Source organism: Misgurnus anguillicaudatus, unplaced genomic scaffold (genome assembly GCF_027580225.2).
Source record: "Misgurnus anguillicaudatus unplaced genomic scaffold, ASM2758022v2 HiC_scaffold_34, whole genome shotgun sequence".
Classification (NCBI taxonomy): Eukaryota; Metazoa; Chordata; class Actinopteri; order Cypriniformes; family Cobitidae; genus Misgurnus; species Misgurnus anguillicaudatus.
The window spans coordinates 1,081,693-1,107,763 of NW_027395284.1; the positions used below are offsets into that span (position 1 = coordinate 1,081,693).

A 26,071-nucleotide genomic window follows, 5' to 3' on the forward strand; every position below is an offset into this window, starting at 1 on the left:
TTTAAGACATTTGAAAAGATAGGTGTGCGGTTTACAGAAAAATAATCAACACCCATAGAACATTTCTCAGCCAATCAGAATGCAGCATTCAACAGACCCGTGGTATAAATAATAATAAAAACTTCCAGTGCAAAGTAGATGCTTAACAGAAATATGAAATGTTTCACTTCTACTCTTTGATCTTATATTGCATTTTAACACAACTGAATGCTATTTTACATATTATCTGTTCTGTTGTAGCCTATAAAATAGGACTAAACATGACCCATCACCTCGTTTTTTATCCAACCAGCTGTTCCTTTAACTGCTGCTAAAATCCTGATTTATATATGCAAAAATCACCATACATTTACATTGAAGCTTTACTGCTGTTGCTCTTCTCATGATTGTTGTTGTGTTTTGAGCCATTTCTTGATTTTAAATGCGAGTGATATAGCACAGACAATTCGGTGCAAATTCAGAAATATAAGAGAATACACTGTTGTTGTTACATAGACTACAGAACACGGCATACAGCATCATAGGGAGGGAGAAAGCTCGCACACAGACTCACACTACTGCTAATCTTTCTTCAAGTCATGTTAACTCGATCAGTCGTCTTTGTCAGAGACATCTGTGAATGTTGACGTTTACGCAAAAAAGAAAGTACATTAAAAACACTGCCACCTTTTCACCGTCACGTAAGGCGCGCGGTCGAGGCGCTGCAAGCAACATGAGTGATAGAGAGAGAAAGAGAGAGAGAGAGAGAGACGCGCTGAACACTCGCAACAATGAATTGAGCCGTTTAAAATAGTAAAATAAAAATGTAAATGGGAATCATGAAAAATCTATTTGTTGCGTCCAGTGTTGATTCCGTGGCGGAATCACGAGCAAACACTGATAGCCTTTAACATCCAAAGACAGAGTCATTGTACTTCTCAAAAGAGTTAATAAAACAGTACTGACTAGCTCGCCGTTTCATTAATAATCATATAACAGTTACTTACGTTGTCCTATTCTCTGTGGGTGTATCGTCAATAACTCCCGAGTGTTTTCGTTTGAGATGCTCGTGCATTGTCGTTGTGCTCCCGTGATAAGCCAGTGACGTTTGGCACGGTGTAACAGACCACTCTTTTATCACAACTTGGCTTAAAATACTTTCATACTTCGGAAGCTTTCCGACTCATAATTCCATAGACTCACCTGCCACCGCCAATTTTTCAAAATTAAAGCAGTGAAGGCAGGGGGAGAGGGAAGAAAGATGATAGCGTAGCAGATTAACCAGCAGGGCGCGCACAGCGCACAGACTGGTGTGTAGGTGAATTACATTGAGCCATTTGAGACATGAGACAGAATTACAGTGGGCCATTTGAGACGGAAAAAAATAAATATGCGACTCCTCGACTAAAAAAATTGCCGTCGACAAATTTTCATCGTCGATTACGTCGACTACGTCGACTATTCGCGGCAGCACTACACTTTTTAAGTACTTTACAAGACGTATATATTGCAGATCTGACTCTTCTCAGTACTATATAGGGGGTTGCACACCGGACGCGCAACTCAGCTCCTCGTCGAGTCGCGTCTAGGAAAACTCGGAGGTATCGTAAACCGGAAGTGCACATTTAATAGCGCAAGCTTCGTCAGATAGCATCTACTTCAAAATGCAAATTGTACGTTAGCAGCCAATGTTGATCATTAACCCTCTGGGGTCCGACCATTTTGGGACACTGTCAGAGGTTCTGACATGCTCTTACATTTGGTCTTTTTTCAGTTGCTTTACAACATAATAATGGCAAGTGTCTCATACCACTTTGTTCAGCACAAACTGGGCTAAAATATTATATGAGCTACATGTATGTACATGTTTGTATTTTTGAGAGAAAAAGGTTTATGCGTGGTTTTTTAAAAAGCTAAAATTTTGAGTCACTGATATAAGTCCACAAAACCCATACTAAACATGTTTTAACAAGACTTTCCTAAACAGAATCTAGTAGTCTAGAGTTTTTCTTTAAAATGATGTGAAAATCATCCTGCCTACTCATTCACATAAACCAGTATGTTTATTTAGAAATTGTAAGACACTTTTTGTTTAGAGGGGCCGTATGCGAGAAGGATTGATTGACAGCTAGCAAACAAAGGCTCGCATAATGAGCTGCATAATGAGCTGCATAATGAGGGAGGAGGGAACTACAGTAAAGAATGTGAGGACAAATGAACATGTTTGTTTGAGGTTTATTAAGAAGTTAACAATATAATCAAAATAGAAATGAAGGTCAGTAGGACCCTATTCAAAAACTTAACTTGTATAAGAAACTGATAAACAACAGAGCTGTAAACTTCATGTGGCTCATGTTACCATACAACTTTATGTCCAAAGAGTGTGAATATGTTTTTCCACTTCATAGTTTACTGATGAGAGGGATGCAGACCTGTAAGAGAGTTATGAACAGCTGTTAGCATAAATTGTCCACAGAAATACCCTTACATACATAACTGATGGGTAAATGATAGCACTTGTAACGGTGGTCGCCTAAACTCAATATACTGTATAAAAAAAACTTGGCCTATGCGGGTTTCGAACCCGGGTCTACCATATGGCGGCCTAACGCACTACCGCTGCGCCACCATTAGGTCACGTGATTAGTGTCTTTCACACACCTAGGTAGACTGGCCAAGGTAAATTTATAATAAAAAAAAAGGCGAGTCTCCGTGTAAACAACGCGGAGCTCATAATAAAACGGTGTCGCGTGTAAATCGCAATGTATGGAATGCGTTGCATGTAAACAATATCATATTACAGTAGACCCCCCCCCCCCCAGTGCAGCATTAAGTTACTCAAAGTTGCCATGAAGGATACGAAAGTGTCTACTGTACAGCATGTAACAATGAAATCCGCCATTACGTGATCACGCGTACTCGTTTGTAAATAAGCATGTAAACATGGAATCTTACAGCACACACTTAAAAGACACAGCAGTGCAGCATTACTCAAAGTTGCCATGAAGGATACGAAAGTGAATAACTGTGTCTAACACTGTACAGCAAACAATGAAATCCGCCATTAGGCCTACGTGATCACGCGTAAGTTACTCGTTTGTAAACAATGCGAACGTTTTTCAATCCGAGGCGTGCAGTCTGTTGAGGTTGCTTATGTAGGCTGAACTGCAAAAGCCATAACATATTACATGATAGCAAATATAAATGAAGACAAATGACTTACAGTTTCTTCAGGAATATATCCGCCTCCATTGCGTCTTCCATTGTTCTTCTTCTTAGGTAACGTTAAAGATAAACGCTTCTCTTCCTCAATGTCCAGACATAAATGAAGATATTCCTCACGTGTGTGTATAAAGTTTATAATCCAAACATGCGCTAAAGTCTTTAAATCTTATCAAACATTACGCTTTGCTGGTTTGAACAGCTCGTCTCTTCATTACCATGTCAACAGCGTGTGGGCGTGACCGCATTAGAGATAATGAGCTCAGCCACGAAAAACGGTACTCTCTTTACTTCAGTGCAGATTATATAAACAGGAAATATTTGTTTTTGATAATAATTAGCTTGTTTAAAAGTAGACATTTCAGGCTTTCTTTGGATATGTGTATTATGTTTGTGTGACGAGAGTTTCAACTAATTTTTGTAACGTGATTTGAGAGACAGCTGGCGGAGACAGAAATGTCTGAATGAGCACCCTGTTTATTTTCTTTATTTGACAAAAACACAAAGATCTGTTGTTATTGTGAATGTACACTAATTTAAGAGGACCCTTTAGAGTTTCAAATGATGTCAAACACGTAAGTGTTTGATTATTAATGATGGAGTATTTTAAGTTGATTCTGCTATGATAAGGAGAAAACACGTCAAAACGCGTCCCCGCGTTTTTGGACTCCTGGGGGTTAAAGGAATATTCCATTTTCTTAAAAGAAAAATCCAGATAATTTACTCACCACCATGTCATCCAAAATGTTGATGTCTTTCTTTGTTCAGTCGAGAAGAAATTATGTTTTTTGAAGAAAACATTGCAGGATTTTTCTCATTTTAATGGACTTTAATAGACACCAACAATTAACACTTAACTCAACACGTAACAGTTTTTTTCAACGGAGTTTCAAAAGACTATAAACAATCCCAAACGAGGCATAAGGGTCTTATCTAGCAAAACGATTGTCATTTTTGACAAGAAAAATAACAAATATACACTTTTAAAGCACAACTTCTCGTCTAGATCCGATCCGATCCAGATCTGGTGTGCGACCCCCTTCAGAATAAGAACTTACGTGTTACACACGTAACATCATGATTGGACATATTACTGTCTTGGTCATTTTATCATTTTGCTTTACATTTGAGTTTTTTTCATAACAAAAAACTAATTTAAAGACAAAAAGATTAATTGGCAAATTTATAAATTAAAAAACTGCAAATATCGGCCGATATATACATCATCCACTCCAATATTTCGATCTATTACTACTCGTAGTAAACAGTAGCTAGCTTTGTAATGTTTTTCATTACAAAAAAAACAAATTTAAAGACAAAAAGTTTAATTGACAAATGTATAAATTAAAAAACGGCAAATATGTATATATATATATATATATATATATATATATATACATCGTCCACTCCAATATTTTGATCTATTACTACTCGTAGTAAACAGTAGCTAGCTCAGCCTGATCTCACGAGAATTTTTATGTATTTTACGAGCTGGGTAATCGTACAGACAGTCCTTTAACAGTAAATTCTGATTACGCATGAGATTATGGCGAGTATCTGGCAAACGCGAGCATCTCTTTTATCATAAATCCTTTAGACGCGTCAGCAGCAGGCACTTATTTTGATAAGACACGTGATGCACAGGTTCACTCGACGCGCCAACACATATTTTGAAATGATGAACCACACACATGACGTGCTACATACATGTTGTGACGAACTTCGCATCATGTGCCCTCGAAAAAAGAAGTCACCGGCCACCACTGCCCCTAACCCCACATCACGGGGCAAAAACAAATTGTTTAAAAATGTATGAATGTGGTCATACAAATTCATATGAATGACCAAACTTGTAAGATATGTACAAATTGCCATGAGGTAGCATTGGCTAGCTAAGAGTATTTTCATTGTAGATGAATTGATTTTAATTATGAGGAGATTGAGAAGCTACCATGCTAAAGTAGCTTCTCCAACAGTATCTATGAGACACTGAGCATCACAATAAAGTACACTGAAGTATGCAGTATTAAGACATCCGGTCTTCCTCAGCTGAGCCCTTGTTTGTTGACAGTGGCCCTGCGATAATTTTTTGGTGACGACACAGGACAATGTGTTTTCAGTGGATTACACTTTTTTCCAATCGCTGTGTTATTTGTCAAAACAGATAGTGATGTTCTGCCTTTGGAGCTGAAATCATATTTATTCCCAGCAACTCTTTTGGAAAAATCCACAGCGTTATATCAAGAATAACAAAAATTGGGTTTAAGCAGGGTGGGAACAGGAGCCTGTCATATTTCCTGTTTGCACTGTTTCCTCTCTCACAGAAACACAAATGGCCAGACAATGACAGGAAAACCTGCTGGCTTCCTGCAGGGGTGGGCCGTCGTGAAAACAGGCCGAATGTTCTTTGCTTGCTAGGACTGACAGGCCCGAAATTTGTGATTCTCTATATTTAGTGACAAAGAGCGTCCTTTAAAAATGTCTCCTAAAAAAAAAAGATTAGAATGAGAAAACAGTTATGGAGGAGTAATTTTACGTGCACACAAAAAAAATCACGTTTTTGACATTTTATCCACCAGGTGAAAACTGTGAGACCCTGTTGGCCCCATGCAGCCCAAAACCCTGTAAAAATGGAGGTGTTTGCAGAGAGTCCGAAAACTACGAGAGCTTCTCCTGCGTGTGTCCGGAAGGATGGCAAGGTCATCATTTTAAAACATTATGCATACATATGTGTGAATCTCCTTTCTTTGTTGTAAACCTTGTTTCCTACCGTAGGCCAGACATGCGAGATCGACATCAACGAATGCGTCAAAAACCCTTGTCGAAATGGCGCCACCTGTCAGAACTCCGTTGGCAGCTACAAATGCAGCTGCAAGTCGGGCTACACGGGCCGCAATTGCGAGACGGACATTGATGACTGCAAACCCAGTACGTGTCCTCCTACCGTTTTACATCTTCATCTCTTCTACGTTGATTTTCTAAGCCTATTTATTTTCATCCAGATCCCTGCAGTAACGGAGGATTTTGCAAAGATGCCGTTAATGCGTTCACCTGCACCTGCCTGCCTGGTTTCCGCGGCAACAGATGCGAGGAGGACATCAACGAATGTGAGAGCAACCCGTGTAAAAACGGCGCAAACTGCACAGATTGCGTAAACAGTTACACCTGCACCTGTCCGCCCGGCTTTAGCGGGATACACTGTGAGAATAACACACCAGACTGTGCTGAGAGGTAAGATTTGAGTCTTTCACATTATTGCACAGGTCATGGGTTTGAATCCCAGTGAATGCATTCAATTGTAAAATGTATACTTTAAAGGGACACTCTACTTTTTTTGAAAATATGCTAATTTTCCAGCTCCCCTAGAGTTAAACATTTGATTTTTACCGTTTTTGAATTCATTCAGCTGATCTCCGGGTCTGGCGGTACCACTTTTAGCGTAGCTTAGCACAATCCATTGAATCTGATTAGACCATTAGCATCGCGCCTTAAACATAATCAAAGAGTTTTGATATTTTGCCATTTAAAACTTGACTTTTCTGTAGTTACATTGTGTATTAAGTCCGACGTAAAATTCAAAGTTGCGATTTTCTAGGCAGATATGGCTAGGAACTATATTCTCATTTTGGCGTAATAATCAAGGACTTTGCTGCCGTAATATGGCTGTAGGAGGCGCAATGATATTACGTAGCACCCGAAAATAGTGCCCTGCTATTGAAAGATAATAAGGGGACTATTTTCGGCTGCGATGTAATATCATTGCGCCTCCTGCAGCCATGTTACGGCAGCAAAGTGATTATAGTTCCTGGCCATATCTGCCTAGAAAATCGCAACTTTTAATTTTATGTCGGTCTTAGTACACAATGTAACTACAGAAGAGTCAAGTTTTAAATAGGAAAAACTTTGAAACTCTTTGGTTATTTTTAGCGTGATGCTAATGGCAGATACAATGGATTGTGCTAAGCTATGCTAACAGCGGTACCGCCAGACCAGGAGATCGGCTGAATGGATTCCAAAATGATAAGAATCAAATGTTTAACTCTACGGGACCTGGAAAATTAGCATATTTTCAAAAAGTGGAGTGTCCCTTTAATTGCACGGTAAGTTCACATAGATGTAAAATTGAGAGCAAATATTTCTAACATGATTTGTTTCTATTTTGGATACAATTGTTACATCCAAAAGGCTACCAAAGAAACGTATTTACTTCCATAGAAACAAATATTAATGAAAACAAACAGAAACTCACACGCATGAACAATTAGCCAAAAAATGAAGTAACCCTGTACACCATTGTTGGTGTCAAAGTGGCATGAGGTCTTAGCCAAAACCTGAACTTAAAGATATTTGTTATAAGGAAACTTTGTTTAAAAAAGAAACAATTATAAAAACAATGATTATAGGTCAGTAAATGTATGCCTGTCCCCTGATCAGTTTAGTAAAATCATTTGTCCATTAGCGCCCCCTTTGATGAACAAATGATGCTGCAGCAGCAAAGCCCATGATATATAAATGATTTAAGAAACATGCAAAGCTGTTTAATTGTTATTACTGGAATTAAATCTGTGTATTTGAACAGATTAATCATCCATATTTGTTTTTCACCCAGCTCTTGTTTTAATGGAGGCACCTGCGTTGATGGCATCAACAGCTTTACCTGTCTATGCCCCAAGGGCTTCACGGGCAACTACTGCCAACATGACATCAACGAGTGCGATTCCAGACCCTGTATGAACGGAGGCACCTGTCAGGACAGCTATGGCACATACAAGTGCACCTGCCCACAGGGCTACCAGGGTCTCAACTGCCAGGTAACACAACAGAGATGATACAAAATAGATCTCTAATTCGTATTAATAATTATTTTAGATGGAGTAACTGCATAGATACATGAATTAATATAAATCATTTGGGATTGATCCTCAGGAGCTGGTGAACTGGTGTAAACCATCTCCCTGTAAGAATGGAGGTACCTGTAGGCAAAGTGGCACCAGGTACAGCTGCCAATGTCAGACGGGCTGGACCGGTCTTTACTGCGACGTCCCCAGCGTATCTTGTGAAGTGGCTGCCAAACAGCAGGGTACTACTGTGTGTTTTTACTTCAGGCCTACATGTTTCTCATTTCTCCCATCACTGCTCAATTTACAAATTGAAAATATTTTCTTGCCCTTTAGGAGTCGAGGTGGCACGGCTGTGCCGAAACTCCGGACAGTGTCTGGATGCTGGAAGCACACACTACTGTCACTGTCAGGCCGGATACACGGGCAGCTATTGTGAAGAACAGGTGGATGAATGCATTCCCAATCCCTGCCAGAATGGAGCCACATGTACAGACTACCTGGGCGACTATTCTTGTGAAGTAAGATTGCAAGTTTAAAGACTAAAGTTTATGAAGTGCATACTCTCATTACTGTGGTTTAATAAACTTCATGCAAATTTTGGAGGACATAGTTATTAAATTAAGCTGGCATATTACTAGAAACAGTATGTCTTTTTATTAAAGAATGTTATTTAATTAAAATAACATTGAAAATTAGTAAAAGATTCTTAAGTGCACCCTCTAGTGTACATACAGCACAATGCAATTGACAGTGTAAAATAAATGCACCTGCACTTGGAAAAAAATCACATTAGTATCATGTAAATCTCTTTTTGTTAAAGAATTGCTTGTTTTGCAAAGAAAGGAAGAAACTGCCAAGTAAACAGAAAGAGCCTTGTTTTATGTTTGCCATCAATTTACTCATCAATTTTCTTTTTTTTCTTTTTTTTTGAAGTGTGTGCCAGGTTATCATGGAGTGAACTGTTCCATTGAGATCAATGAGTGCCTTTCTCAGCCCTGCCAGAACGGAGGCACATGCATCGACCTGATCAATACCTACAAATGCTCCTGTCCACGGGGAACACAAGGTCAGCCATCACTTCCTCCTCTTGGTTTGCTTTCTGTACCTTTCTTTGTTAATTAAGACCCGGCAGGCTAACACTTTTGCTTTTTGACGGATTTAATTGTGCATGTGAAAGGATGTGCTGAATACATCTCAAATTTAGACTTTTAATTTAAAAATTGGAAATTAATAACCTAGGAAAAATTATATTATATTTTTTGCAATAGTTCTTTTTTGTTCGCATTGAAAATTTGATGTGCTGCCTACCTAGAAAGCATTATTAAGAAATAATTTACCAAAATATGAAAATTCTGTCATAATTTATTCACCCTCGTGCAATCCTAGATGTAAATAACTTTTTTTCTTCAATTTAACACAAACAAATCATTTTACATAAAAACGCTATCATGTTGTCTTATTATGTCGAGGTCAATATGGCAAAGCTCCAAAAAGCACATGTGACCCTGGACCACATCTGAAAGCTGAATAAATAATAAAGCTTTTTATTGATGAATAGGACAATATTTGGCTGAGATACAACTATTTAAAAATCTGAAATCTTAGGTGCAAAACAATCAAAATATTGAGAAAATCGCCTTTAAAGTTGTCCAAATGAAGTACTTAGCACTGCATCCACTCACAAAAATTTTAATTTTGATATATTTATGGTAGGAAATGTACAAAATATCTTCATGAAACATGAACTTCACATAATGTCCTAATTATTTTTGGCATAAAAGAAAAATTGATAATTGTGACACATAAAATGTCTTTTTGGCTATTGCTACAAGACCAGGTCCAGGGCCATGTATATCAATTAATAAAGTTATCCAAATGACTCCAGACGGTTAATAAATGTCGTCTGAAGCTAAATTATCTAAAATAAGGCAATACATTTATGAATTGCTGGATTTACATCAATCTTAGTAAAAAAAGAAAAGCCAAGCTGGCAAGACGGAAGAAATATTGATTTATAAATATCTCGGTTTATTAATTCAACATAAAAAAAAACATTAATCATATCTAATTAAACTAAATTAGTGTAATAAAAATTGACAAAATTACCCGGATTTTGTGTTTGCTATGTATTTTGAGGCCTATTAGATTGTCACAAGCATGTTAATCTGAGATCTTATCATAATATGATATTGAATCTCTAAACCAGCGATAAAATGTTTGCCGATACCTCTATTGTGATGCAATTACCTTTCGAGCATATATCAATCGTTTTATTGATATTTACAGACACAAAAAAGCGTCTTTTTTCTGCTGCTACCACCAATTTTGTTGTTGCATCTATCTGACACACAGGCAGACAGTATTTTCAGTAAAAAAGTTTTTGTTTTTGTTGTTACACCCCCAAGATTTTATATTCTTTAGCTCAGCGACATGCAAACGTCAAACTATTTCTACATAAATCAGTCCCTCCAGAAAAACGTGATTGTCGCATATCAAAGTCCGTATATTTATGCAGGGGCCGAATTTTTTCAAATACGCCGCACTTTCGCCGCATAAATTGCACATTTCCGCGTGAAAAATATGCAAGGCTTGCATGATTTCATAATCCCCGCATTTTCATAGCAAAAAGTCATGTATATCTTAGCAAAAAGTTGAAAAATGTTGCATTTACTTCACACAACAGCAGCCATGTCCCATGTAGCAATGTGAACGTTATAAAGTAACGTTATGAAGTGACGTGAACATCATTGAAAAGCTGCAAATCACGCAATTTTTGCAAGTTCTCGCAATTTCATTGCATAAAATTGCATAAATATCCTGCATATTCCATCACATTTTTTAAGAAAACGTGCCGCAAGATCAAGGATTTTTGCCCACTGTACACAGACCCTCGCGTATGCGTAAAAACTGAACTATAGCTTAACTTAAAGCCCTGTTTTATTTAAGTACAGTAAGATGAGTTTTTAATAACACATGTCTTTGCTCCTGTCTCAGGTGTTCATTGCGAGATCAACATCGACGACTGCACACCCTTTACCGACCCTATCACACAAGAGCCCAAGTGCTTTAACCAGGGCCGATGTGTGGACAAAGTCGGCGGGTACCACTGCATATGCCTGCCGGGATATGTGGGTGAACGCTGCGAGGGAGACGTCAACGAATGTTTGTCCAACCCTTGTGACCCTCGGGGTACACACAGCTGCACACAGCTCACGAACAACTACCGCTGCGAGTGTCGTACCGGATACACGGGTACGGCGAGCTACCTTGGACCACCTTTCTTTGTGTTTTTGGGTTTTTGTGATTGACACAAGCTTATTTGTTTTCCTGCAGGTCAGCGCTGTGATAAAGTGTTTGATGGGTGTAAGGGAAAGCCATGTCGGAACGGAGGCACATGTGCTGTGGCCAGTAACACACCTAATGGCTTTATCTGTAAATGTCCACCGGTGAGTATAGTACTTTTTTTGAAGGTGGCATATTAAATTTGTGGTAAACCAATTTATGAAAAACGTTTCGCAACTCATGTCTGTCTCTTAGGGTTTTACGGGCTCAACCTGTGACTACGACGCCCATGCCTGTGGGAGCCTTCACTGTAAAAATGGCGGAACGTGTGTTTCCGGTAACAAGAGTCCTAAATGTTTATGCACCCCTGCCTTTACTGGTCCCGAATGTCAGTATCCCTCAGAAGGACAGTGCACTAATAACCCCTGCTACAATGGCGGCACCTGCGAGTACATCACTGAGGCTCCATATTACCACTGCGTCTGTCCCAAAGGCTTCAATGGACTTTTCTGCCACATCCTGGACCACAGCTTTCCTGGTGGCACCGGGCGAGACATCACACCTGCTCCGGATGTCAAGGTCAGCTGCGAGATAGCGGAGTGCCTGAACAAGAAAGCCAATAAGATTTGCGATAGCGCTTGTAATAATTACGCCTGCGATTGGGACGGAGGGGACTGCTCGCTGAACTTCATGGATCCGTGGCAGAACTGCTCGGGCGCGCTGCAATGCTGGCTCTATTTTAATAACGGGAAGTGCGATGAACAGTGTCACAACGCCGGATGCCTCTATGATGGCTTTGACTGCCAAAGACTAGAAGGCCAGTGCAAGTAAGTGCTTTAAGAAAATTATTCTTTCAAATATTATGTGCTTTTTTAGCATAGACTCCATTTCTAATCACATTGTTTTCCTCTCGTACAGTCCACTTTACGACCAATACTGTAAAGATCATTATGCGGATGGCCACTGTGACCAGGGCTGCAATAACGCTGAATGCGAGTGGGACGGACTGGATTGCAACAGAAACGTTCCCGAGAAGTTAGCCGCCGGAGTCCTGGTTCTCGTGGTGCACATTATGCCGGAGCAGCTTCGAAACAACTCTTTCGGGTTTCTGCGGGAGCTCAGCCGGGTGCTGCACACCAACGTGGTTTTCCAGCGTGACAGCAAGGGAGAAATCATGATTTACCCATATTACGGGAACGAGCAGGAACTGAGAAAACACAAAATTAAACGCTCTGTGGACGACGCTTCTGGTGACATCCTGACCTCTGTGAAAAACGGTGTTTATAATATTGTCGTGGAGGGAGGGAGAAAGCGCAGAGAGCTGGACAGCATGCAGATCAAAGGGTAAGAATGTGAAAAAAAAATTTGTCGGCTTCACACATCGTGCATCTGTGACGTGCAAGCGAATAAAACAGGTTAACTTTCAACTCTACATAGAAAATACAGCGAATTTGGAGTTACTAGGTTGAATATAGCTTTAAAGGCGCATTATATAATTTTTATAACCATCTCTGGTTATGACAGAAATGCAATATAATATACATAACTATATTATCAGTGGTGCATAAAGACCTTACAAAATTAACTGTATCCTTTTAATTACCTTAGAATGACCCGTTTTTATCTACATACACCTCCTTTACACAGAAGTCGCTATTTTGCGCCACCATGTTTCTATAGTAGCCCTAAATGGACAAAATGCTCCATAGAGTGCATTTCTACGTTGTCTCAGACAATGACTGGTTTGTCCTGTGGTGGCTACCATAGCTTTCCTACTTGTTTCGAAAGGTACGGGTGAGCTGTGAACTGAGCCGTTGGTTACAATTCACAATCTCACCGCTAGATGTCACTAAAAAATTTTATAACTAGGTGCGGACACGCTTGAAAAAAACGAGCGCGACGTACCTCCATTATGAGCTCACATACCGCGCGCCTACATTTGAAATAACAAACTTGAGCGTGCAAAAGTGAATCAAACGAAATGTGAATCGCCCCTAAAGCTGCACTCTGCAACGTTTGCCGCTCTGTCACCATCTCAGTTTGAAATAAAATTGCAGGTTGTTTAATGTACTTATCTTTGTTAGTAAGGTGTTGCCGCTTTAAATAATGACCATAAAATAAAAGTTCAAAAGCTTTATTTATTTATTTTTTAATTACATTTTATTTTATTTACCAAAAACGTAAGGGGTTGTCGCTTTAAATAATGATAATAAAATAAAAGATCAAAAGCTTTATTTTTTATTTTATTTTATTAAATAAAAAAGTAAGGGGTTGTCGCTTTAAATAATGACCATAAAATAAAAGATCAAAAGCTTTATTCAATATTTTATTTTATTTTATTTATATTTGGGGGCTGATAACATATATATATATATCCACATGGCCAGGAATGAGCAAGTGAAGTGGTTCAACAAACCAAAATAATCCATAATTTATCGGCTTTCATTTATCGGCGTAATTTTGCTATCAGACCGATAACCGATAATATTAAAAATAAGCAGTTATCGGCCGATAACAATATGTCGGCCGATATATCGTGCATCCCTATATAAAATAAAAGATCAAAAGCTTTATTAAATATTTTATTTTTATTTTATTTTATTAACCAAAAAAGTAAGGGGTTGCCACTTTAAATAATGACCATAAAATAAAAGCTTTATTTATTTTTTATTTTATTTTATTTACCAAAAAAGTAAGGGGTTGTCGCTTTAAATAATGACCTTAAAATAAAAGATCAAAAGCTTTATTCAATATTTTAATTTTATTTTATTAACCAAAAAATTAAGCCGTTGCTGCTTTAAATAATGACTATAAAATAAAAGATCAAAAGCTTTATTCAATATTTTAATTTTATTTTATTAACCAAAAAATTAAGCCGTTGCTGCTTTAAATAATGACTATAAAATAAAAGATCAAAAGCTTTATTCAATATTTTATTTTTATTTTATTTTATTAACCAAAAAATTAAGGCGTTGCTGCTTTAAATAATGACCATAAAAAAAGATCAAAAGCTTTATTTTTTTATTTACCAAAAAAGTAAGGAGTTGTCACTTTAAATAATGACCATAAAATAAAGGATCAAAAGCTTTATTCACACATACAGTCTGAAAAATTACAGTAAATTTAAAGTTTGTCCTTTTCTGGTAAATATATGAAAACAGCTATTCACACAGTGAGAAGACCACAATTATTATAGATTTTATCATCATAAATGTTGATTCACATGAAAAGAGAGACACATTTACATCTACAATTATTAGAAATGAAACCAAACTTCAAAATGTAGCCAAAAAAAAAATCAAATCATGGGTTTACATATTGCATGTAAAGTGATTAACTGCAACCATGTGACTAACTTGCAACGTGCCCATTTTCAATCCTCGGAGAGTAACCTTCTCCCATGTTGCTCCAAAAAGATTAGCAACATTTTGCCACATTTGCGAAAAATCACAATCATGGGTTTTCAGTGGTTTTCCAGTGTTTTAGTATGTTTTTAGCATGTGATGTGGAGTATGAACGCTGTAACCTGCTAATACAGGTGTCAGATTGAACATGTGCTGCCTGGCCCACAGTTTTAAGATGTGTAAAACCGGCTTTATGCTGTAAAGATGTTATTTCATCTTTGTTCTGACTTTCATCAGCTCTGTGGTGTATCTGGAGATCGACAACCGTCAATGCTACCAGCAGACCTCCGAGTGCTTCCAGAGTGCCAACGATGTGGCGGCCTTCCTCGGAGCTTTGGCTTCTAGAGGGAACCTGAACGTGCCTTATTACATCGAGACTGTCACAAGTGAGTTTTCAGCATGCACACACACCTCCCGGTCGGCACGCGTAGAGCGCCTTCCCATAATGCCCTCGATCAACATTATGCACACTCCCATGTATTCCGACAGCATTCCCTACCAACCCCCAACCTTTAACCCCACACTCCGCATGCCGATTCCTACCGCGGATTACAGGGATTGCTTTGAAGTTTGTGTATTTGTTCTTTATAACAATGAAGCAAATGCACATCAGATGGACTAAAAAATCAATGAAGCAGTCTGGCGCCAAAACTGCTAATTGATGTAAAACATGTCCAACTCATTTGTCCCAACAAGATCACATACGTGGATATGAATTTAAAATCATGGGGGCTGGTGCAACCTTAACCTTGTTTAACGTACCAGGACTTAATACATCTCCAAGGGTTTAGGTGAGCAGAGTTTATCATTTCAAAATCGTTAGCGGAGAGAGTGCGAAAAAAGGACGGAGGAGGAAAATTGATCGGGAGTGTGCTAGAAGTTGGGAGTCTTTGTTATCTCGAAAATCCTAATAAATCCTTCGTCTTTACAGCTTAAAGTGTGCGCAGTAATTTGAAGTTCATTAATCCCTCCCTTTTTTCCCCTTAAAGAAGAAGTGGTAAAGTTGTCTCCTGGTACCCTGGGCTGAGAAAGGGGAGAGGAGGTGTTCTGTTCCCTTTCTTCTTTCCTCCTCTTTTTCCTATTTGCCATCTCATTCGTTTTGATGAGGAGCAGTTAGCAAATCTGATTACCTCAACACGCGTCTAGTTTGTTCGCCCATCTTCGGGACGATTCGTTTCTTACCTTTGAGCAAGGAACCGGACCTGTAACGCCACTTGTGGGACTGACATGTCGACCCTTCCTCCGGTTTCAGGCAGGATCGAGGAGCCACCCGTAGAGCTCTACCCAGTGTACGTGGTCCTGGCGGGATTGGCGCTGTTGGCCTTTGTGGCCGTGGGAATGGTCGCCTCTCGTAAGCGACGACGCGAACATGGCCAGCTCTGGTTTCCGGAGGGTTTCAAGACCAGCGAGCCGAGCAAGAAGAAGAGGAGAGAGCCGGTCGGCGAAGACTCCGTTGGTCTGAGGTCAGTACGCCATGTCGTCTTTGGACATCTTGGGTTATGAAATAGTTGTTAAATATGGTTTTGGTTCACACGTGTCTATGTCTAATGGGAACAGGCCACTAAAAAACTCTTCAGACATTTCATTAATGGATGACAACCTGAATGAATGGGGCGAAGAAGAAACATCAGACACTAAACGCTTCAGGGTGAGCAGAGTAACTCCTCATATCTCTCTTTGATCAAAAACAAGTTTTTTATATTTTCATCTGTTAATAAAAGCTTTTGATTCATTGTTATTGAGAAATGATGAGGTTGTATACAATATAAGTTTTGTGAACATGTTGTTCCTCTCTGTCAGTCTGAGGTGCAGGCGATGCTGGAGTTAGATGATCAGACTGATCACCGCCAGTGGACGCAGCAGCATCTGGACGCAGCTGATCTGCGGATCCCCTCTATTGCCCCCACACCCCCTCAGGGCGAGATAGAGAACGACTGCATGGACGTCAACGTTCGGGGACCAGGTTGGCCATAATTGCATATAATTATGTCATATTATTCATCTTCATTTCCATCCTTTCTTAAGAAGCATTTGATCAAGGTCGATTTTCTCAAGATTTCATAATACACAAGAAAATAAAAAAAAGTAGCTACTGAAAAGGCAAGGCAAGTTTATTTGTATAGCACATTTCATACACAGAGGTCATTCAAAGTGCTTTACATAGAAATGAGAAAACAATATATAAAAGAGAAAATAGAAAATGTAAAAATAAGAGATACACGATAAAATTACAATAAAAACAAAGATACATGAGAATTTAAAATAACAATTAAAGAAAATAAATGTGATTTTAATACAGTTTAAAATGTTAAAAAGAATAAAAACATGAACGGCACAGTATATACTACCCAAAACCTAACATTCATCTTATCACGAAAAGCAATTTTGTAGTATATAACTATTAATTATTTTATATATAATATATTATAAATATTTTATATATTATATTATAAATGTATAATGTATTATTAATATTTAATACAGAATATATAATAAAATCCCTATGAAAAAATGTATTAAAATACATTATTATATTATTTTATATAACCTTTAGGTCATTGATTTAATAATATAAAATATAAAATGCTCTCTTATTTGTGAGTCGCTTTGGACAAAGCGTCTACTAAGTCAATGAATGTAAAAAAATTCTAGTTATATTATATAATATTAAAATTGTATATATTAAAATATATTTCATTTTTCATAGTTACATAATTTTACAAATTAAATTATATGAAATTATGTACATTTATGTACCTATAATTATTATTAATAGTAGTAGTATACATAATATTATTATTCAAGATTATTATTTATTATTTTATAAGTATGAGAAGTATGTTCAAAATTATGTATTTATTTTTTTAAATATATCTTTATTGTATATTATATTTGATTTATTTTAGTATTACATTATTATTATTATTGTTATCATTATCATTTTTATCTATCAGTAGTATTAATAATATTATTATTCATTATTATTATATATTATATTTGATTTATTTTAGTATTACATTATTATTATTATTAGTATTATTATTATTAGTATTATTATGTATCAGTAGTATTAATATTATTAATAATATTATTATTCAATATTATATTTATTATTTTCTAAGTATGATAAGTATGTTCAATATTATTTATGTATATATATTTTAAATATATCTTTATTATTCATTATATTTGATTTATTTTAGTATTACATTATTATTATTATTATTATTATTATTATTATTTATCTATCAGCAGTATTAATATTATTAATAATATTATTATTCCTTATTATATGTATTATTTTCTAAGTATGATAAGTATGTTCAGAATTATTTATGTATTTTTTATTTATTTATTTATTTTAGTATTACATTATTATTATTATTATTATTATTATTATTATTATTATTATTATTATTATTTATCTATCAGTAGTATTAATATTATTAATAATATTATTATTCCTTATTATATGTATTATTTTCTAAGTATGATAAGTATGTTCAGAATTATTTATGTATTTTTTTATTTATTTTAGTATTACATTATTATTATTATTATTATTATTATTATTATTATTATTATTATTATATGTATTTATCATACATTATAAGATCAAATACATTTATTTATTTAAGTAGATTTCTGATGATTTTTAAGGCAGGGAAAATTATTTCAGTTGTCTAGCTAACATAAAGATGAGGAGTTCACTCATTCTGAGAATTTAAGCAGCGTAGTAGTTATTTTTTTGTGCGTGTGTGTTGGTTTGAGAATGAAGCTTTAAGTAAGAGTTAATGCTTATGGCCCTGAGGGAACAGGAATCCACTTCAAAGACTCTGACTGAGATCTAGAAATCCTGGGGAGTGAGCACATTTTTACCAATTTTAACGATTACATTTTTTTTTTTTAAGTCCTACAATATTTTGCCTACATGTATTTTGTTAATTAAAACCTTTCATGTGATGCTCAAATGAGCTTTTTCATAAAAAAACAACATACCCCACAACACTTAAAGATTTTCAGATGCGACTTTCTTTCCCTGACTGAATAACCACATACATTTTCGGGTCCGATGATTTGATGGGTTGTTTTACGTGTAAATCCCATGTTTACTCCAATATATTGCCAATGGCATGTACATTCCAATGTGAAACCCAAGGGCAACACATGTGAAACGTGGCGACGTTGTCCACGTGTGGTGACATGTTATTCACACAGGTTTCACATTCTGCACATGCAAAATGTATGTGGACACATGAGATCACATATTGGTTTTTATGTAAGGGTTTGCATGCTTTTTTCCTTCTTTGGTGCGATCAAATCCGATCTGATCTGGGAATAGCGATTCGTTTGAAGCAGAGAAGCCTCTGTCAAAGTCAATGCAGAAAGCAGCTCCTCAGACATGATAATACTCAAGTGTTACCAGCGATTGAGATTTCAAAGCTCGGCCAGCTTTTCTGGGCTTTACCAAACCACCACGTCTGATTATAATCCGTTATCGAAGCGAACAGGGTTGATTCAGAAAGGCAACGCATCAAATCCAACTTCGATTTGTTTGTTTTCTTGGCATCATCCATCGTTTTAAGAAAAAGTTTCTGTTCCTTACAACATTTTACTCAGAAAACTATGTAGATAGTATAGCCCATTTAATTTGCTCTTGAATAAATTAAATATATCTTGTCAAATATATACATATAACAGAAATGAATGTTATCATATTAAATATTAGTTATTGTCATAGGTTTAAGGTAGGCACATGTGAGGTCTTTATTTAAAAAGAAATGCAAGAAATTTATATATATATATATATATATATATATATATATATATATATATATATATATATATATATATATATATATATATATATATATATATATATATATATAATTTAATTTTAAATATTTTAATTATATATTATATATATGAGATACAACATCAGTAATTGAGTTATTAAAGTTGGAGTTCAATGTGCTGCCTCTGTATAGCTATATTATAGTATAACCAGAGCTGTATGTATTGGATATATGAATTTTAAATGACAAATTTGATGGATTACCTACTTTTATCCTCTTTAGATGGCTTTACCCCTCTCATGATTGCCTCGTGCAGTGGCGGAGGTCTCGAAACCGGAAACAGCGAGGAAGAAGAAGACGCCTCAGCCAACGTCATCAACGACTTCATTTACCAAGGCGCCAACCTTCACAACCAGACGGATCGTACGGGTGAGACCGCCCTGCACCTGGCTGCCCGCTACGCCCGCTCCGATGCCGCCAAAAGACTTCTGGAGGCCAGCGCAGACGCAAACATCCAAGACAACATGGGACGAACTCCGCTACACGCAGCCGTGGCTGCAGATGCGCAGGGCGTTTTCCAGGTGCGTGCATAGAGAAATATGATGAATGCCTAATTGTAGCATTTACTGATGAATAATTCTGTAATTTTGACTGTTATTTGTTGTTATTTTGCAGATTCTGATTCGTAACCGTGCCACAGACCTGGATGCCCGCATGCACGACGGCACCACGCCTCTAATACTGGCAGCAAGACTGGCAGTGGAGGGCATGGTGGAGGAACTCATTAACTGCCACGCTGATGTCAACGCTATTGATGACTTTGGTATGAATGAATTTAAGATCTTTCATTTGAATGGTGGAAATAAGATTTGTAGATAAAGGTAACTTATGCTTGCACAGACGTGAACTTTATTAGCCATCCCAGAGTGCACCTCACATATGCAGTAATATAGGGGTCATTCTACAGAAAAGGTGGAATTCGGGTGATGGAAATTTGCTTAAATGAACTTCTTTCAACATACCCAAAACTTCTTTAATAGTATTAATTAACTTGTCAAATCTATGAATCCGCAAAACGGGGAGCTTAATCTATTTTTAACTTTTTAATACATTTTAATAAAGAATCCTTGAGTCCTTTATTTGTCATTGGTGTTACCTGTGATTTAAACAACATTAATGTTGATCCTAAATATTTTTCTCATTGCAGCTTGTGTATTTAGTTAAAGGTTGAGTAGAGGAATGATAACAGCAAGAAAAATAATTGATTATTAATATTTGTTTAATTAAATTCTTCATCTTTACCCAGCATTGTATGAAATTATTTGATTCTCAGTTTGACTTTTTTCTTTAAAACCAGCAAAAACAAAAATATTCAACCAAAAAGGCTTTGATGCAAAGACTGAAATATCAACAATGTCTTACATCTCATATCAACAACAAAATATTACTAGAAAGTACAAGAAAATACATTCATAACATCAAAACTTGGTTTAACACCAATGACACAATGTAACACCAATGACAAAATTAGAATATAGTAATAGATAATGAATATGATAAAACTTATAAACTTTCATAAAATTTTCCATCTTGTATTGTTTGTATGCTTTTATGTTGGTCAGTTAAAGGAATAGTGCAGGAAGTACTCATTAGAGAAGTAACACTAATGACGGTAACACCAATGATGGTAACATCAATGACAATTTACAGAAAAAAAATAATATTTTAACAAAATGGCTGCCATTATCCATGTCCTATTTCATTAGAGATGTAACAATCACATACTTATTCAGTATAATGTATTTTATGTAAAGATCTTAACACTCCCAGCTTTAAAAAAAAAGAGTAACACTAATGACATCCAAAAAATCTTATCTCAAAATTCTTAGATATATCATGATATTTTAGACAAATAAGGTAAGACATCTCACAAACCTTTTGCCTTCCTCCACTTCTTTCACTGACCTCTTGACCCAAGAAAAACTTCAAAGAGCTGATGCATTGTTTCAAAATAAAAGTGCTTTGGGTAGGGTAACACCAATGACATAAATTTGGGGGACAAATATTTATTTGATATTATTCATATTAATGTATGTTTACCATTTTAGTGTTGTAGTTAATTCATACAGGGTTAAAAGTACATGTAAATTAGATTTGTTTTATAAAAAACATGCTTTTAAATAATAAGTTCACAGTTCAACTTCCATGTATGATCAAAGGGACAGGGCAATTTTCATTTAAAAAAAAGTTTAAAAAAAGGAAAAAAAATAAAATTAAATAAATAAACTCTCATCATTTTAAGGACAGTCTATATTTATTAAATATATATCATTATGGGATTATTAGGTCAAATTAAATGATTAAGGGGTCTGCAAAAGCAAAGGACAAGCATTTCCACCTTTTTTGTAGAATGACCCATAGGCAAAGCTCAAATTTAGTCTAAACCGATTCCCTTTTGTGACTGTTATTACATCGTAATTGCAATAAGTGGTTATGGTTGACTCTTGCATGTATTAATGATGGGTTTCTGTCTATGTCGTAGGTAAATCTGCTTTGCATTGGGCAGCTGCTGTAAATAATGTGGAAGCCGCTTTGGTGTTGCTAAAGAATGGCGCCAATAAAGACATGCAAAACAATAAGGTAAGAGTACTTGACTGTGTATCACAAATCATAATAGAACTGGCACAAATGTTTGTCCAAAGCGATTCAAGGTATACATTTTTATCCATATGTGTTTTCCCTGTGATCAAACCCATTTGTGCAGCTAACACAAGCAAACTTTACTATATTCTGATTTCGGAACATGCATCGATGATGTAGGATCACGCTTTTGACTTTCTTCATCATCTTTCCCGTGTTCAGGAGGAGACGCCGCTGTTTTTGGCCGCGAGGGAGGGAAGCTACGAGACGGCCAAAGTCCTGCTTGAGCATTTCGCGAACCGAGAGATCACCGACCACATGGACCGTCTACCGCGAGACATCGCTCAGGAAAGAATGCACCACGACATCGTGCGACTCGTCGACGAGTACAACCTGGTCCGCAGCCCTCCCATGCACAACGCGTCGCTCTGCACCACCTTGTCGCCGCCCCTCTGCTCTCCCAACTCCTTCATGGGCGGCATGAAACCCGCCGTCCAAAACAAAAAACCCAGAAAGCCCAGCGCGAAAGGCATGGGGTGCAAGGACGGCAAAGACATGAAAGTCAAGAAGAAAAAGACGCAGGACGGGAAGGGAAACTTGTTAGACAGCTCGGCTGTGCTCTCGCCGGTGGACTCCCTGGAGTCGCCCCACGGTTACATATCAGACGTTTCCTCCCCGCCCCTGATGACATCACCCTTCCAGCAATCACCGCTTAATCACTTACAAGGAATCTCAGACGCTCACATGGGCGTCAGCCACATGGGTATGGGCACCAAGCAAGACCTGGCCCACATGCAGTTTGACCCGCTACCCCCGCGCCTCACCCATCTGCCAGTGGCCGGCTCCAACGGATCGTCCGGTATGAACGGCCAGTGCGAATGGCTCGGTCGGATACACGGCAGCATGGGTCAGCCGAATCAGTTCGGAGCCATGAGGAACCCCTCGGGGGTTCAGCACGGTCTCATGACGTCTCTCCACAACGGCCACCCCACCGCCACGCTGTCTCAGATGATGAACTACCAAGGCATGCAGAACACGCACCTGACCACGCAACCACATTTAATGCACATGCAACAGAGACAGCAGCACCAGAGCTCCAATCCACCCGGCGTGGTGAACCAGAACTTCATCAGCAGCGAGTTGGGTGCACCGGAGCTCCAGCAGAGCTCGGGTAACAGCATGCCCATCCACACCATCATCCCCCAGGAGACCCAACTCCTCAACCCGTCCTCTCTGAATCCCAACATGGCCGGCACGCAGTTCCTAACGCCGCCGTCCCAGCACAGTTACTTGGCCCCTATGGATGGCAACACACCCAACCACCAACTCCAAGTGCCCGACCATCCTTTCCTCACGCCCTCGCCGGGTTCACCCGACCAGTGGTCTAGCTCTTCGCCCCATTCCAACATGTCCGACTGGTCCGAGGGTATTTCCAGTCCTCCCACCAGCATGCAGTCGCAAATCGGACACATACCCGAGCAGTTCAAATAGTTTTTTTTTGTTTAAAGCGCACGCTTTTATAAGTCTGTTCACTGAAGGTTCTTTTATATGCCTATGTTACTAACCATATATTTTTTTTTAATTTATTGACATTTTTTTATTTATACTTTCGCTTCAGTTTGGGCAAAATGTTTTAATAATTACTGTAAAATGAAGTTAAATTTTTAAAATGTAATGCTTTTATGAGCAGTATGTACACACTGGGTATTTATTGGTCTTAAAATTTGCCTAAAATTTATTTCATTTAATGATTGGCGGTCGTTTAATTATATTGCATATGTAAAAGCACAAATTCTTGTATGGGCATTTTTTTTTACAACAAACTTCAGTGTTATTATTTTTATTAGGTTTGTGTCTGAAATAAGCTGCTTTTCCGTTATTAGAAGATAAACTATGTTCACGTCATTTCCGGTCTGGTTGGGTTCTCATTTTTTCTTCTTACATTTGTATAGTTCATTAATCTTTCTTTTTATGATGTATTAAATGCCTGCAAATGCATTGCAGATTCCTAAACGTTCGCTAATCGTGGAACGAAGATCTGAGGAAATACTTGATGTTGTCTTGAATGAATCAGGCGCGATATCAAGTGGTCACGTGACCAAATGTTTCTGGGGTTTTATGGAGGTGTTTCAAATTGAACTTCTCTTCTCTGTACTTCCAGTTTTGTAACTTTGTTTAAGCCTATGGCTGCTGTAAATAGATACACACTGTATGCGTTTGTCATGTAAACAACATTGATTTTGTTTCAGAAATCTTGCGCGTGCCATTGAAATTGAAATATTTGACGTAGTTACGTTTTCTATCATACGCAAATCGTATATTTTTCTCAGTGTCACTGGGGTAGAGACGATTATAAGAGATGTATAGCGAATGGTTAGAGGATATACCTTATAAAATAACGTAATAAGATGATTTATGACGTCACTATTTATTGACCAGAAGTTCAATAAAAGCACAAAATCAGAAGCGGTCGCTATAAGGGACGTGGTGGTGTCATATATTATCCTCTTTAAAAAAAAAATCATAAAAAATGATTTTACAGCAATATAAACAGCACTGATTATACAATATCTGTAAATGTTACTTATCTGTAAATGTGTAGTTTACACACAGAGGTTTTTTCTGTCGTTCAACTGTTTGTAAATGTTTCTTTGAATAATAAAAGATACCACTGTGTATTGAGATTTAAGTCTCTTGTTGTGTTGTATTTCCCAAAGCCTTTTCTGCATTCTTTTATACTGTAGTTTTATATAATGGACAGTTTTCTTATTCATCCTCATACCCAATTTGAATGTATGGTTAAAAATCTTAAACATTTGCTATTCGTATTTATGATGTATAAATAAATGCATAGCTTTTGCTTTACCTTTATGTCTTGTTTTTTTTTCAATATAATTTCATCATTTATTAATACATTTTTTAAATCAAAAGTTGTATCTGCACAGTAAACTAAATTATCCCCTTATGTGACGTTAAAGTGGTTAAAGTGATGTACACCTTCAAATTAATATAACTCTAATATTAACTCTTAATATTAATAATAATAAACAATTCAACATCATATTAATTTCATAAATACAATTATTAAAATGTAAATATTTCACAAAAGTGATCATGCAAACATGAAGCCATAAGTCTCAAGTAGTAGTAGATTCAAATTTCAAGTTAAAATCACAAAAAAATTGGTTTGTGTCAAACTTTTAGTGGTTTAACCAACAATGGCCACTAGGTGGCAACAGTTTGCTGCATACTCTTGTCACAAATTAATAAATTACTGTAACTGCATTATTATTAATGCAAAAGGTTTTCCATTCATGAAAAACTACATTCTTAGAGCTGTCCAATAATATATATTTTGTCAACAGTTTTAAAGATTTATAACAGGATATACTGTTATGAATAAATAATAATTAATATGCATTCCTATGGGGGGAGGTCATGTAACAAAAAATGTCACACATTATTTCTATCATCAGATGACCTTGAAATATAAAAACTACCTTCTGAGAGCCTCCCGCTGATAAATAGTTTGTCATGATTTTTTAGGTTTAGAGTAGGGGTTTAATGTTATAAATATATAAAAAACTAATTTGGCCTACCTGTGAGCCCGTGACATTTTAGAAACTGACTCTCACTATGTCATAATTTTTCCCAAATGGTGATGAAATATGAAAACTATACTCTTTAAGCTTTTCAACGATATATAGTTTGTTAAGATTGTTTAAGTTTGAACAGGGTATTAGTGCTATATGTGTAAAAACAAATTGGGTCCACTTGTCCTCGCGTGACATTTTAGAAACTGACTCTCACTACGTCATAATTTTCCTAAAATGGTGATGCAATATGAAAACTACCCTTTTAGAGCTTTCCTATGATATATGGTTTGTCAAGGTTGTTTAGGTTTAGT

General features: G+C 36.9%; 1 protein-coding gene and 1 long non-coding RNA gene across 2 annotated transcripts; one reads left to right on the forward strand and one right to left on the reverse strand.

Annotated features, from left to right (window-relative positions):
* Positions 1–2,198: 2,198 nt before the first annotated feature.
* LOC129421745 (uncharacterized) lies at positions 2,199–3,591 on the reverse strand. Its single transcript, XR_008637148.2, has 2 exons — positions 3,203–3,591; positions 2,199–2,411 (listed from the first exon to the last, which is right to left on the reverse strand). It is a non-coding gene; the product is annotated as an uncharacterized lncRNA (long non-coding RNA).
* A 2,143-nt stretch (positions 3,592–5,734) lies between these two features.
* LOC141363324 (neurogenic locus notch homolog protein 1-like) lies at positions 5,735–24,851 on the forward strand (the record flags this gene model as incomplete). Its single annotated transcript, XM_073865961.1, has 19 exons — positions 5,735–5,900; positions 5,977–6,129; positions 6,204–6,432; positions 7,811–8,012; positions 8,128–8,281; positions 8,376–8,560; positions 8,976–9,108; positions 11,037–11,294; positions 11,376–11,488; positions 11,580–12,151; positions 12,243–12,668; positions 14,966–15,114; positions 15,981–16,191; positions 16,286–16,376; positions 16,529–16,691; positions 19,807–20,105; positions 20,200–20,347; positions 22,067–22,164; positions 22,387–24,851. Coding segments are annotated over 19 exons (5,019 nt in total), but the record flags the coding sequence as incomplete, so codon positions are not given.
* Between the last annotated feature and the right edge of the window lie 1,220 nt (positions 24,852–26,071).